This window comes from Triturus cristatus, chromosome 10 (assembly GCF_964204655.1).
Source record: "Triturus cristatus chromosome 10, aTriCri1.1, whole genome shotgun sequence".
Classification (NCBI taxonomy): domain Eukaryota; kingdom Metazoa; phylum Chordata; class Amphibia; order Caudata; family Salamandridae; genus Triturus; species Triturus cristatus.
Window position 1 is genome coordinate 361238168 of NC_140593.1, and position 13912 is coordinate 361252079.

General features: G+C 47.8%; 1 protein-coding gene across 4 annotated transcripts in view; it reads right to left on the reverse strand.

Annotated features, from left to right (window-relative positions):
• Positions 1–13912, reverse strand: part of LOC146789441 (ATP-binding cassette sub-family B member 5-like) — a 1226636-nt gene that overhangs the window by 211288 nt on the left and 1001436 nt on the right. For all 4 annotated transcript variants that reach the window (XM_085631579.1, XM_085631577.1, XM_085631580.1 and 1 more), the window contains one exon: positions 8711–8815. In XM_085631579.1, coding sequence (XP_085487705.1) covers positions 8711–8815 — 105 coding nt within the window. The remainder of the gene's footprint in view (positions 1–8710; positions 8816–13912) is intronic.

Here is a 13912-nt window from a genome sequence, read left to right on the forward strand (position 1 = left end):
ACGGTAGTGGGCAAAGATCACTCACGCCACAGGTGCTGAGGCCTGGCGTTGGGCTCCCAGGTCTTCGGAAGGGCTAGGCCTTCAGATGCTGAAAGGATGTCCGTTGTTATTTACTCGCTTTTGTACGATGGGTTATTTCCTGGGTCTTCCAGGGGTGTAGAGCATTAGGCGCTTGTCTTTCCATCGGGTCGGTTTGATGCGGGATGGTGGTTTCTGGGGCAGGCCACAGGCTGCCTTCTCTCGCTGTTTTGTATTTCTAGGTGTGGTCGGGTCAAGTGACGGAGGAGAGCATTCATCGCCTGGTATAGCTGGGCATGAAGGAACGCCAGGCGAGATTGTAGCGTAGGCAGTGTGGTACTTATCGGGGACTGGATGTTGGTCTCAATGGCATGTCGCCATGCAAGGGGACCATGTACCTAGGTCACGTACATCAGGCAGTGACAGGTGAACAGGGACCATGTGTACTAGAATATGCAGGAGTGGTTCCCACCACGGTCGGTCAGATGGGAAGTTGTCATCTTGATTCTCACTGGATACCCTCACTCCATCACGCCTATTGTAAGCTGAGGATCCTGTTGACACTGTTAGACCTGCTATTAGTTAGTACACTCACTGTTGTGCCTTGGCCCGGTTTGTCTCGCATCAGGGCAGTTTGGGGGTACCGGCGAGTTGTTTGCTCCACGGCGGAAGCGGGCGCTGCTAGAACAGGGCAAGATTGATGAGGCCAGGCAGCATGACAAAGGTCTTTTCGGCACTGGCAGAATGGGGCAGGCTGCGATGTAGTGCCATTACAGAACATGGATTTGTCAACATTCAGCTAGGAAATAATTAGCAGCAGGAAGGTATTAAACCATGGTGAGCAATTGGTTTTGGGTTCGTGCTCAACAGGAGCAAGGGATTTGCATTCTGTCCCAGCAGGGTATGGGGACAGTCTATAGCACCAGGCACTGTAATGCTGCCATCTTCACCCTGGGCTGGGGGGCCATTGCCTTCCAACTTTGCAGCCAGACTCTGAGCAGGCAAAGGCATACTTGCAATGGTGCAATGGGCACTCAGCAGTCGAGCTAGATGGGTCATCATACCCGGTATGACGCAGTTATGAAACCTAGGTTGTGGCTACACACGACCAGGCACTCGAGGGCAGCTGGGGCGGGGGTGTGTCAGTGCCAAGAGGGCGCGGGTTGCCTGAGTAGGGCTGCTAGCTTGGAGGGAGCACTACCCGGATCGCCACAAGGGCACGTCTGTTTCATAGAAGGCTGAATTGTTACTTTTATGGCATGGTGCCAGTTGCTTTAGTTATGCGCATGTTCCTTGGCAGCGTCAGAAACATTCAGAACTCAATGCTGGTAGTTAGCTTGTTGTCAGGCTGTTCAGAGGTATTTTAGCTCAGGCATGGCCAAGCATGGGTTATAGGCCGGTGGTCTGCCCTGGGATTCGTGTTAACAGGCAGGTGAAGCAGCAGAACTTGGAGGGGCTTGGGTTTGACCTCGGGGTACTAGGGTGGAGCCTGGTAGCTCACTTAGTAGCACGCCATGGAGTTTGACGAAACAGGTACCTTTGATGCGAGCATCAGTACCGGGTAACTTCTCCCGACCTCCAGCACTGGCTGGCAGCTATGCAGGTGGCCTTCCAACAGGGCCATGGTCCATATGATTAAGGGAAGGCTGAATTGTTAATTCGATGGCATGGTGCCAGTTGCTTTAGTTATGCGCACGTTTCTTGGCAGTGTCAGAAACATTCAGAACGCAATGCTGGTAGTTAGCCTCCAGTTAGTTTCCGTCCTCCAGCACTGGATGGCAGCTATGCAGGTTGTGGAAGTGGCCTTCCAACAGGGGCGTATGGTCCATATGATCGAGGGAAACACCGGGGTAACACTTTTGGGCTCTATTCCGCAGGAGAACATTTGGCTTTCCCAGTATTCAATTAGAGAAGCATTTTACAAGTTTTTCTCCTCTGTGGTCACCCTGACCTGTCCCTCCCTGGTATACTAGCAAATTTTGGGAGGGCAAGGCTTACAGTTGATGGGGACTGATGGAATGCGATGGGCGTACTCCAACGGAGTGAAAGAGGAAGCAAGGCGGGCTTGTCATCTCTTACCACCTCCCGCATGGGCACTGCCAGGCAAGAGTGTCTTGTCAAAGGGATTGTTCTGTAGCCATGCAAAGGCAACCTTGGACCATCGCTTATTTTGGTGTAGGTCATTTCAGTCAAATCCATGGGAGAGTTTAAAAGGACGGGGGAATTCGTCCCGTTGGTACACTTGTTTGGCTGGACCTGGGAGAAGCCCGGTACCGGTATGCTGTAGGTATAAAGGCCTACCGGGAGCCATGCGCAGTGGCGCAGAGCAAAGAGGTCTTGGCTTCATCAGGCATGGTCTTATACACGCCAAGTCCACAGGGTGCCTGGAGGGAGATGAAGTGCACCTTTCTAGTTTAGGTATGGATGTTTTCCGACTGGACCTAGGGGAAGCTTTGGCTGCAGCAGGTTGTAAGTACATAGGTCTACCTTGGTGGGGGGCCCTGGTAGTGACGGTGGCCACTCCCAAGGCTGTGGAGGAGTTACAGGGCGATCCAGGGTCTGCACATACCAAGGGGTATAGCATGCAGCAGCACCGTGTGGTGCTAAGCCAGGATACCCAGGGATCTTTAGCGTGTCCACTGGAAGACCTACGGCGCCCCGCTAACCGACAGGCGGTTGTGGGTCTGAGCAACCGGGGGCTGCCATGTATGCTCCGCCCACCCATCACGGGGGGGCGTGTGAAGCATGTGGACTGGAGGTCCACGGATGGGAGGGGGGGACCCTCCCAACATTTGGTATACACCAATTGGCGTTGCCATGGTGACTCTAGGCTTATCAGACGGGCAGGCGGCATGCGGCTGGCCTGCCCTGGGATCGCCCGTAAGATAACCCACCGTGTTTGCATATTTATTATGCTAATAAACCTGCAGCAATATTTCTCCACTTACATTCAGTGTCGTGTGTTTTATTATGATTATGTACTGATGTGTGCTGTGATAACGGTTGCCGATATTGGCACTATGTAAGGCTGCCCGGGGGGGGGTTGCGCAGCGGCCCGCCCCTTCGAGGGCGGCCGCCTTAGTGCCACAGGAAGGCACAGGGGTGGGAGGTCGTGTCCCTGGGTTGACCAAGGGAGACCCCAGACAGGTAGCTGCTTCCGGCGGGGAGGAGCTAAGGGGGGTACATATTCTGTCCCCGCCCCCTCCTCGCCCTCTTGTCCGCTCGTTCGCCTTGCCCGCCCTTCCGCTTACCCGGCATCCGGAGGGACAAAGGGGGGGGCAGGTTTTTCTAACAATTTTCACTTTGTGTTGCAGGAGGAGTTACAGGGCGATCCAGGGTCTGCACATACCAAGGGGTATAGCATGCAGCAGCACCGTGTGGTGCTAAGCCAGGATACCCAGGGATCTTTAGCGTGTCCACTGGAAGACCTACGGCGCCCCGCTAACCGACAGGCGGTTGTGGGTCTGAGCAACCGGGGGCTGCCATGTATGCTCCGCCCACCCATCACGGGGAGGCGTGTGAAGCATGTGGACTGGAGGTCCACGGATGGGAGGGGGGGACCCTCCCAACATTTGGTATACACCAATTGGCGTTGCCATGGTGACTCTAGGCTTATCAGACGGGCAGGCGGCATGCGGCTGGCCTGCCCTGGGATCGCCCGTAAGATAACCCACCGTGTTTGCATATTTATTATGCTAATAAACCTGCAGCAATATTTCTCCACTTACATTCAGTGTTGTGTGTTTTATTATGATTATGTACTGATGTGTGCTGTGATAACGGTTGCCGATATTGGCACTATGCTTAGTGCAGAAAGATTCTGGTGCATGATGGGACAGGGATTTCCTTACTGCAAGCATTAGTAGTACTTATAGAAAGTTCAAATGTTCGTTTGTATTTTAAAAGGTTCATTAAATCCTCTAGTAGGTTATGTGACATCAAAGTTGCTCTAGGACACTTTTGCTGAAATATTTTCTACACGGCTGCCCGGCCGTGGGGAGGAGCACCATCGCCAGTTGTGAGAGAAGTGCTATCCAGCTGTGTGAGGCTGAGTTTTGAACTGTTCAAGACGTTTTGGCACAGCGCTCTACATGCTGATTGAGCCTGCGTCTAAGAGCCACAACCTACTAAAGGGCATGATAAAGTTTATAAAAAGAAGCAAACGAACATGTGATCTTACCGTAAGGAAATACATTTTCTCGCACTGGGGACTGCATGTCCCATCAGGCACTGAGAAACACTGCACTGAGCATACGCCCACTAGAGGCTTGTAGTCAAATAAATAAAGCCCAAACTGTGATCAGTGTGAACCTCGAATGATCTGTTTGCAACAGCCCAGGAAGAAGGGGTCTTTGACCCTGAAACGCGTCGGCGAATATAATTATGAAGTGGACCAGGAAGGCAGGCTGCATTATCAAGCCGTATGGCAGAGTGTTGTTGAGTGACCTCCTGTTGCTCTAGGGCACTTTTGGTGAAATATTTTCTACACGGCGGCCCGGCCGTGGGGAGGAGCACCATCGCCAGTTGGGAGAGAAGTGCAATCCAGCTGGGTGAGGCTGAGTTTTGAACTGTTCAAGACGTTTTGGCACAGCACTCTACATGCTGATTGAGCCTGCGTCTAAGAGCCACAACCTACTAAAGGGCATGATAAAGTTTATAAAAAGAAGCAAACGAACATTCAAACTTACCGTAAGGAAATACTTTTGCTCGCATTGGGGACTGCATGTCCCATCAGGCACTGAGAAACACTGCACTGAGCATATGCCAACTAGAGGCTTGTAATCAAATAAATAAAGCCCAAACTGTGATCAGTGTGAGCCTCGAAAGATCTGTTTGGAACAGCCCAGGAAGGAGGGGTCTTTGACCCTGAAACGCGTCCGGCGAATATAACTGTAAAGTGGACCAGGAAGGCAGGCTGCATTAACAAGCCGAATGGCATAGCGTTGTTGAGTGACCTCCCGTTGCTCTAGGGCACTTTTGATAAAATATATATATATTACCTACTGGCGGTCACCAGTAGGTAGTTATAATAAGGACCTATTTTCCATAGAAACCGAGGCACAAGAAAACAGAAGAAAAAACGCACAGAACGCAAAAAGGGGGCAGGGTAGAAACACCCTGACCCCCTGGCCTGCTCAGGGGGTCCCACAAGGACCACCAAGGCCCCAAAGTTATTATTATTATTTTTTTTAAATCGGCAAATTGCGTGCTGGGTGCGCGGATCCTGCCGATAAAAAAAAAAAACGAAGCGAGGGCTCCTGCACTTCGCTGCTAATTAGCCCCCGAGGGGGCCAGGTCCTGGGGGCATGCACAAAAAAAAATGCGGGGGGCCCAATCCCCCTCACACTGCCCGGGGGACCGCCAGCCCCCCGGGGCAAAGCATGAATAATTGCGGGGGGCACATGGCCCCCCCGCAGCCCCGGGGACCGCCACCCCCCCAGGGCTTTATAGTATAATGTTGGGGGGGCCTCTAAGGCCCCCCGAGCCCTGGGGACCGCCACCCCCCCCGGGGCTCGACTCAATTGTGATTGCGGGGGGCCAACTAGCCCACCAGGTACCTCCAGTAAGCACCACGGAGCTGCGTTACAGAGTGTTGTAAAAAGGGGCGTGGCCTCTGAACACCTCTCTGCAATGCAGCTCTCTGGCGCATACTGGAGGTACTTGGTGGGCTAGTTGGCCCCCAGGGACTCTCAGGATTGAGGAGGAATTACATCTCCAACTTAAAACGCACCACAGGGCGTGTTTACAGACATGTCAAATCAGGACATGCCCCCTTCCTTCACCATTGTGCAAACGCGTCCTTGACGAGTTGTAAGTTGGGGAATTAATTCTCTCTCAATACTGAGGGTCCCTGAGGGCCAACTAGCCAAAGAGGTATCTCCAGTATGCGCCAGGGAGCTGCGCTGCAGACAGGTGTTCAGAGGCCACGCCCCTTTTTACACCTCTCTGCAACGCAGTTCTGTGGTGCTTACTGGAGGTACCTAGTGGGCTAGTTTGACCCTAGGGACCCTTAGGATTCAAGGGGACTTAATCTCTCAATTTAGAATGGCTACAGGACGCGTTTACACAGTGGTGAAGGGAGGGGACGGGGCCTGAGGTGACGCCTGCAAACATGCCCTGTAGCTCGTTTTATGTTGGGGAAATGGTTCCCCTTGAATCCTGAGGGACCCTGGGGGCCAACTAGCCCACCAGTTGCTGCCAGTAAGCGCCACTGTGCTGCGTAGCAGAGAGGTGGTGCTTACTGGACATAGTTAGTGGGCTAATTTGCCCCTAGGGACACTCAGGATTCAAGGGGACTTATTCTCCCAACTTAAAACGGCCACAGGGCGTGTTTACATAGTGGTGAAGGGAGGGAACGGGGCCGGAGGTGACGTGTGCAAACACGCCCTATGGCGCGTTTTAAGTTGGGGAAATAATTTCCCTTCAAACCTGAGGGTCCCTGGGGGCTAACTAGCCCACCAGGTGCTTGCAGTAAGTGCCACTGCGCTGCGTTGCAGAGAGGTGGACTAGGCCATGCCCCTTTTTATACCTCTCAGCAACGCAGCTATGTGGCGCTTACTGGAGGTACCTAGTGGGTTAGTTGGACCCCAGGGACCCTCAGGATTCAAGTGAACTTTATCTCCCAAATTAAAACGGCTACAGGGCGTGTTTGCACACGTCAGCTCAGCCCCCCACTCTCTCCACCAGTTTGCAAACACGCCCTGTGGCGCGTTTTAAGAGGTAGTTTTAATCCCCCTGCCCTATTATATACTAGGGGCTTACTGAGGAGGTCATGCTAATCACAGGGAGACCCCAACGCAGTGTTCCCTAGTGTATGTAGGTGTTTTCACTGTATTCTAAGTGTCTTTTAACATAGCACTGGCTCTAGGACTGGTTAGTCAGACTCCGTTACCACCAGTATCCGTCTGAAGAAAGTTGAGGGTACAGGATGATTTTGCAACAAGGCTTCTTTCTGCTCCTCTGTTTGTTCTTTCTGCACGTTTTCCTTCTTCCTGTACTTTTCTTCGTCTTTGACGATTTCTGTGCTTCTTTCTGCATTTTTTTTTTCTTACTGTGCGTTTTCTCTTCTTTCTTCACATGTCCTATCTCTGTAGGCATATTTAGAAATAATCATTTAAAAAACCTTTGAAATTTGCTGAAAAAAACATAGGTTTCAGGCACGTTATAGTTAGGAATTAGCATTTAAAAAACCTTAGAAATTCACTGAAAAAACCATAGGTTTCTGGGGTGTTATAGTTAGATGGACATTTCACTCGTACAAAACCTTTGAAATTCCCCCATTATAGTTAGTTCAGAACACCGCTACTCCGCCAACACGTTTCGACCTCACAGGGCTTTTATCACGGTGATAAAGACCCCGTGAGGTTGAAACAAGTTGGTGGAGTAGTAGTGTGGAGTAGTAGTGTTCTGAATAAACAAGAATTACCGAAGATTTATTGAGTGTGGCGTATTTTGGGACTATATATATATATATATATATATATATATATATATATATATATATATATATATATATATGAATACTGCACTGGTGCCATTAAAAAGCTCTGCAAAACCACTAGTCTCCTACAGATTTTATCTGACAACAGGGAAAGCCACACACACAGCTCTTGGACTCCAGGCAAACACATAAAAGGCGTCCCTAAAAAGGAAAAAAAGCACCTTGCAATAAAGTTTAGGAAACATATCTTGCCTTTGTACTTTATACAGCATTAGGCAAGGAACACCTCATAACAACAGAAACCTCAGCACACAATAAGTATAAAGGTATTACAGCTGTAGCTTAAGTAAGTCAAAACATTGTCACAAGTGTTTCTGACACATTTTTCATTTTTTGTTCTTTTGTTCTTCCTTTTTTTTTTTTAGGTAGATCCTTTTGTCCTCAGTCTAATTGCTCCATTGTATTGGGATGTATTAGGGTTGTATTAATACACCTGTTCATGCAACATAATTGGTGATTATATACTTTGTATTTTGTTTAGCCTTGAAAAAGTCGCGGGGCAAATCCCCTTGTTGGCGACGAAACACGTGTTGGCTTGGCCTGTTAACCTGTATATAAAGACTGAGGACAAAAGGATCTACCTAAAAAAAAAACTAAAAAAAGAGAAGGAAGAATAAAAACAAAAAATGAAAAATGTGTCAGGAACACTTGTGACAATGTTTTGATTTACTTAAGCTACAGCTGTCATACCTTTATACTTATTGTGTGCTGAGGTTTCTGTTGTTTTGTATCACAGGTGTGGCTTAGGCTGCACCAAGTTGGGGAGGCTAGTGGTTCTCTCGACCTTACAGCACCTTAAACCAATATGACATCACCTTTGTAGTGCCGTTTCCCTAAAGATTTACCACGGGTCAGTCGTTTTAATTTCATGGAACACCTCATACATTGATATATATATTTATATATAGATAGATAAGTATAGCGCTAATTGATTTATAGATTATATTTACAGGTGTTTTTAATATCTGAAAATTTCAAAGCGTGATTCAGAAAGCCAACTGGAGAGCTAAAATATGGACAAGTAATGACAGAAAGGCACATGGACAAGAGTAAAGACAAGCAGTCAGACAGGAAAGAGGTTAGATAGATAGACTGACATATGGATCAAAAAACAGAAAGACTGGCAGGAACACTTGCAGATAGACAAAAAAGACAAAATGGCAAAACAAGGAGTAAAAAAAATATGTTTACCTGTATAAAGAAGGTGAAAAAAGAAATAATACCAATGGCAAGGAAGAAGATTGCATATAAGTCGGCATCATGTCTTATTTTTATTTTGTCGTCAATCGAAAATAGCTGCAAAGAGGCAAAAAAAAGCATTAAAAACACACTTTTAATAATAAACTACAAAACAAAACTCTCTCTCTCTCTCTCTCCCCCTCTCTCCCTCTCTCTCTCTCTCTCTCTCTCTCTCTCTCTCTCTCTCTCTCTCTCTCTCTCTCTCTCTCTATATATATATATATATATATATATATATATATATATATATGTATGTATGTATGTATCTTAACAAGACAATACCTTTTCAGGCTTAGGGTGCCAGATAAATTATACAAAAAAGGAAGCAGGAAACTCTGGGTAGGTTCCAAGTTTAGGTGCTACTCTTTATCCTGCACTCAAAGCCTGAAATGGTATTGTCTTGCCTAAACTGGGCGCTCCCTAGTGTCTGAACAAAGTTAAGTCCCGTGAATAATAATTTATGCACTAGGACCTTCCTAAACCTATTTTAGCACACTGTCCTTCTTCAGACACTACTCATCTTATTCCACACACCCTAAAGGCTTCATCAAAAAGATCTCTGCCAAAGAGCCCCTTCGCAGGTGCCCGTCAGGCATTGCAGCGCTGGCCAGATGAGGAGCATGCCCAGATGATGAAGCATGACACCCCTCTGGTGTGTGAGGGTACTTCCTCTAAAAAGGTTATTCCACTGACCTGAACACTTTCACTTCATTTTAGGAACTGCACACCGTTTTTGAAAATACTGCTGAGTGTAGCCAGTCACTTCTCAGGATCACCTCTTAAAGCCCAGAAGGGCTGGGGCAGAATTGGGTATATGCTAGTGCTACACATGAAAGTGTGATCAAATGTGGCAGAGTCATGGACTTCCCCTGTTCACTTAAGCATCTGAATTGACAGGACTCGAGCACTACTGATTCATATGATGAAATTAAGATGGCAATAAATAAATATTAAAACCTTCACCTAAAATATGTATTTTAACCTATTAAAAACACAATGTTGGGTGGAAACCTTGAGAGTCAAGTAACTTTTAGCTGCTTCCAGTGTAGCACACTTAAGTAATCGTGTGAAACAGCTAGCCTGTATCCCTTCAATGCCAAGGTGAGTCAACCCCTGTACAAAGTGTCACCAACCACAGCTATCACCAAATGCAAAGGTGATGTGAAAAGTTAAAATACCTTTCTGAAAATGAACCAGAAGTACAAGTTTATTTGAGAGGTGCGCAGGAAATAGGTGAACCTGGTTTCATATTTGAATTAAAAAATTCAGAATCAAGCATCCCGATGTAGTGATCCACTTCTGGACTTCCAAATGAAAAACATCAATTCCTCCAAATATATTTCATGGGATATGACAAAAGGTGGTCCAGATTCACATCTTGAAAATGCCTCAGAAAGGGGTGGGTGGCCTAGGAGCTCATGGAGTAAGACGTGCTCCGCTGCAGCTCTGGACTCCTGCAGCCTTCTAAAGCTTCTGAAGGTATCAGGATAACAACTGCATGGCACCAAAACAGTGAGGGCACCTGGTTCCGTGTCCAGTCTGTGAGCAGAGGCTGTTAGACACAGAAAACGCAGCCCGATCGCAACACCCCAGGCCAACACTGGCGACCTACGGCTTGTGTGGGGCCCTGGAGATTGGCCCTGGAGACCCACTGACGTGGCCCCTCTGCACTGCAGGCCCTCTGTCTTGTTATAAAATCAATCTTTAAGGGAGGGGCACTGACACAGCTTACAACTCCCTCCAATTGGCTGTTTGCAGTATCCACTCTGGCCCCCAAGTCCTGCCATGGATTTAGAGGCCTTGTAGGGACTCTTTGGCTTGACCAACTCACGCTTTTGTATGTGGTGAGGCCCTCCCAGGGTCAAAGGTTCAACTGCCTCTGAACCTGGGGCGATACATGTGAGGCTTCTCCACCCCCCTTTCGACGCACGGTTGAGAACAGGAGTTGCCTCGGGCCACATCAGGGAAGGGGTCCCTCCTCCACATGGCTACCTGGCTCTATGCGACAGCCCTAGATTCATCCATATAGTTCCTGAATGAGTTGTATACTCTAGGAGGCCCTTGGCCAGTTATCCCGGTTGCTGCAGCTTCATTGGATCCGTTAAAGACACTTAACACATGATCTCCATGACCTACCTGGGTACTAGTTTCCCTTCGAACCTTGTGATTGTTCTCACCAAAGAGTCTGTGAGTGCTGCTCTCGCCGGCTGTGACTATTGTGCCAACACACTTTCCACTGGTGGATATCATGCCTCGTGGCAAGGCCGCAAAAGGCACACCCGCTGGGTCAGTTAGGGGAAATCCATTCACTTCGCTTTGGAATAAAGCATCCTTGCCCAACATGAACTTTATGGCACGCCCTCTCTTTTGGTATCGCCACCCATCACCCAGACCTAAATGGAATGTTTTTTGCAAGAAATCCATGCTGAAATTGGCTCCCTCAGAACATGTCTGAAGGACATCCGACGTAAGGTCAATGACTTGGGAGGAGGAGTTGACGACCTGGAACACATGATCGATGCTCGCTCTAAGGACCAAGAAATCCTTTGGCACAAGGTGAAGGCACAGGAGAAGCAGCAGATTGAACTACAAATGAAGCAGAGAAACCTCGAAATTAGATGGCGACGGAACAACATCCGCATCAGAGGAGTGCGGCCTCTACTCAGGGAAATTTGGATTCTGTCACGGGTCCATTTTTTTGTTGAGAAAGAGCCCATTCTGAAAGCGTTGCAGAGCAAGGCGATCTTATCTTCCATGGCCAGACTATTCATCTATTTCAGGATCTCTCCCCTGTTAACCTCTGCTGCTAAAGGGACTTCCAGCCAGTCAAGGACAAACTGCGGGAGCTTAAGATCCGTTACCAATGGGGCCATCCATTTGCCATCATTCTCACTTTGGAGGGCATGCAACGAGTTATCCATTCCCTGGCCGAAGACAAACACCTTCTGAAACTCCAAGCAGATCCATATGAAGACGCCTCATCACCCACTTGCACTCCCTGTAGAGAATCTCTACAGCCTATTTGGTCTCCAGTGCCAGCTTGCTGCGCCGATAAAAATCATAAAGCCGCAGCCTATCAGGAACAAAAAGAGACATTATCCAACACCTCCGGGACATGGACAAGTGACCTTCCACAGCTCATTCGGTCATGGGCTCCTTGTAACTTTGCCTTATTTGTTGTTGTAGCCCATCTTGAGTAATGTCCAGCATGGTCCATCTTGCTGCCGTACCCTCCTCCTTATGAGTACGCTACAGAGCTTCCAGGAGTGTACACTCTCATGATATGCATGTGGGCTTTCATTCAACAGCCAGGAACTAGGGTGAACATATTGCACTGGTACATCCTCCTTTCTGAAGCTTGTCATCTCCTCCCCCGGGCACATCTTTGGCCTTGAAGGGTCATGATCATTCGGCTGGCCTGCCTATGCTCCATCATTGATCCTTGCTCTGATCCCCACTGGCTTCAGGGGTCTGGAGCCTTTGCAGGACATTTTTGACACGCTTTACCTGCTCTGCAGCAGGATGTACTCCCTGATGTCCAATGGTTGCACACCTCCGATGGATGCCCATCCTCAATTCGCACCTTTAGAGAGTGACTCCTTGGTTGTGTCTGGCATATTTGCTTGCAGATCACATCAGAACTCGAAAGGAGATGTTAGGCCTTGTTGGCCTCAAGATGTCCGTGATTTGACTGTACGTTTTATTTTAAGTTGAATACCTTGATAGGGGGCCCCCTCAGCTGTCCTCAAGTGCATCCAGCATTTACCTACTCACTAATGACACTTATACCGGCCCTAGGCCCTTCCAGTTACCTGAGCTGTTGATATGGCTCCACCCACGACCCTACCCTGGTCTGCGACCTATACCCTGGAGGGAGGTTGTTCTTCATAGTCCCATTTCCAAACCCCTTTTAGGAATATTCTTGTATACGAACCTGATAATATCCTCACTTCTTCACACCCTCCACACAATGACCACTGCACAATATACTAAACTACTCTCCTTTATTGTGAGAGGATTGAATTCCCTGAATAAGAGATGGCAAATATGGCGATATCTCTTTTTGCTGGATCCCGGTGTAATTTTCTCCACGGAACTCATTTCCTGAAGGAAGACGCTCCTTGCATGTTTCACCAGAAATATCCTCACCGCTTCAGCGTGCACGCCCCCACAGGAGTGACCATCATGTGTCAGGTGTGCTTCTGCACGAAGATACTGAAGAAAGAGCTAATGCTCTCAGATCCAATCATAAGATCATTCCCTTTACATATCAAGGCTGGGAGAAGAAATTCACCCTCTATGCAGATGACCTAATGATTTTTCCTAATAGCTTACCAGTCTCATTCCAGTCTCATTTCCGATAATAGTAGAGACCTTGGATCAGTTTGGGAAAGTATCAGGCTACCAAGTCAATCAACAAAAAACAGAGATTATTGAGTGGAACTTCGTAAGTAATAATCTTCTGGTAAAGGAAAGGATACGATACATGGGTGTACAGATAGTGAATGACATTGATAAAATAGCATATCTGAATTTTAACAAATTGCTGTCAGAAACTAGGAAGCTCTTAAAGGTGTCGGGGGCCTTCCTTATCATTCATAGGGCATTCCAACATCCTAAAAATGCCAATCCTCCCAAAATTAATGTATATTTTCAATACTGTATCACTGTAGACAGTTGTTTAATAAGCTGGAAGGGAAGCTGAGCAGTTTCATATGGGCTTCGAAGGGGATAGAATAGCTTGGAAAAACATTTGAAGAAAAAAGGAGCATGGAGGGATTGCTAGTCCTAATCTCTATGAATACTGCAGAGCATTACAATTTAAGAATATAAGAGCATTACTAAAAGAGCATCAGACCTACCACATCTACTTGCAAGCAATGACAGCATCGGAAGGTAGCTTTTACTTATATAAATGTGGGCATCCAAAGTTCTTCAAAAAGGTGAAACTGAAAGTGCTATGGTCAGCCTTTAAACTATGGTACCAAATTAGGAGAACTTTAAAAATACCAAATTACAGCGACTTTGCCCCAAACTGGTCCTCCCCAAGAACCACAGAGTGCTTGAAGGATGAGCTTTCAATTCCCTTTGAGGATGAGGGTATAACTAAATGAGGTCAGCTCTTAGAAGAGAATACCCTAATAGGATGGAATC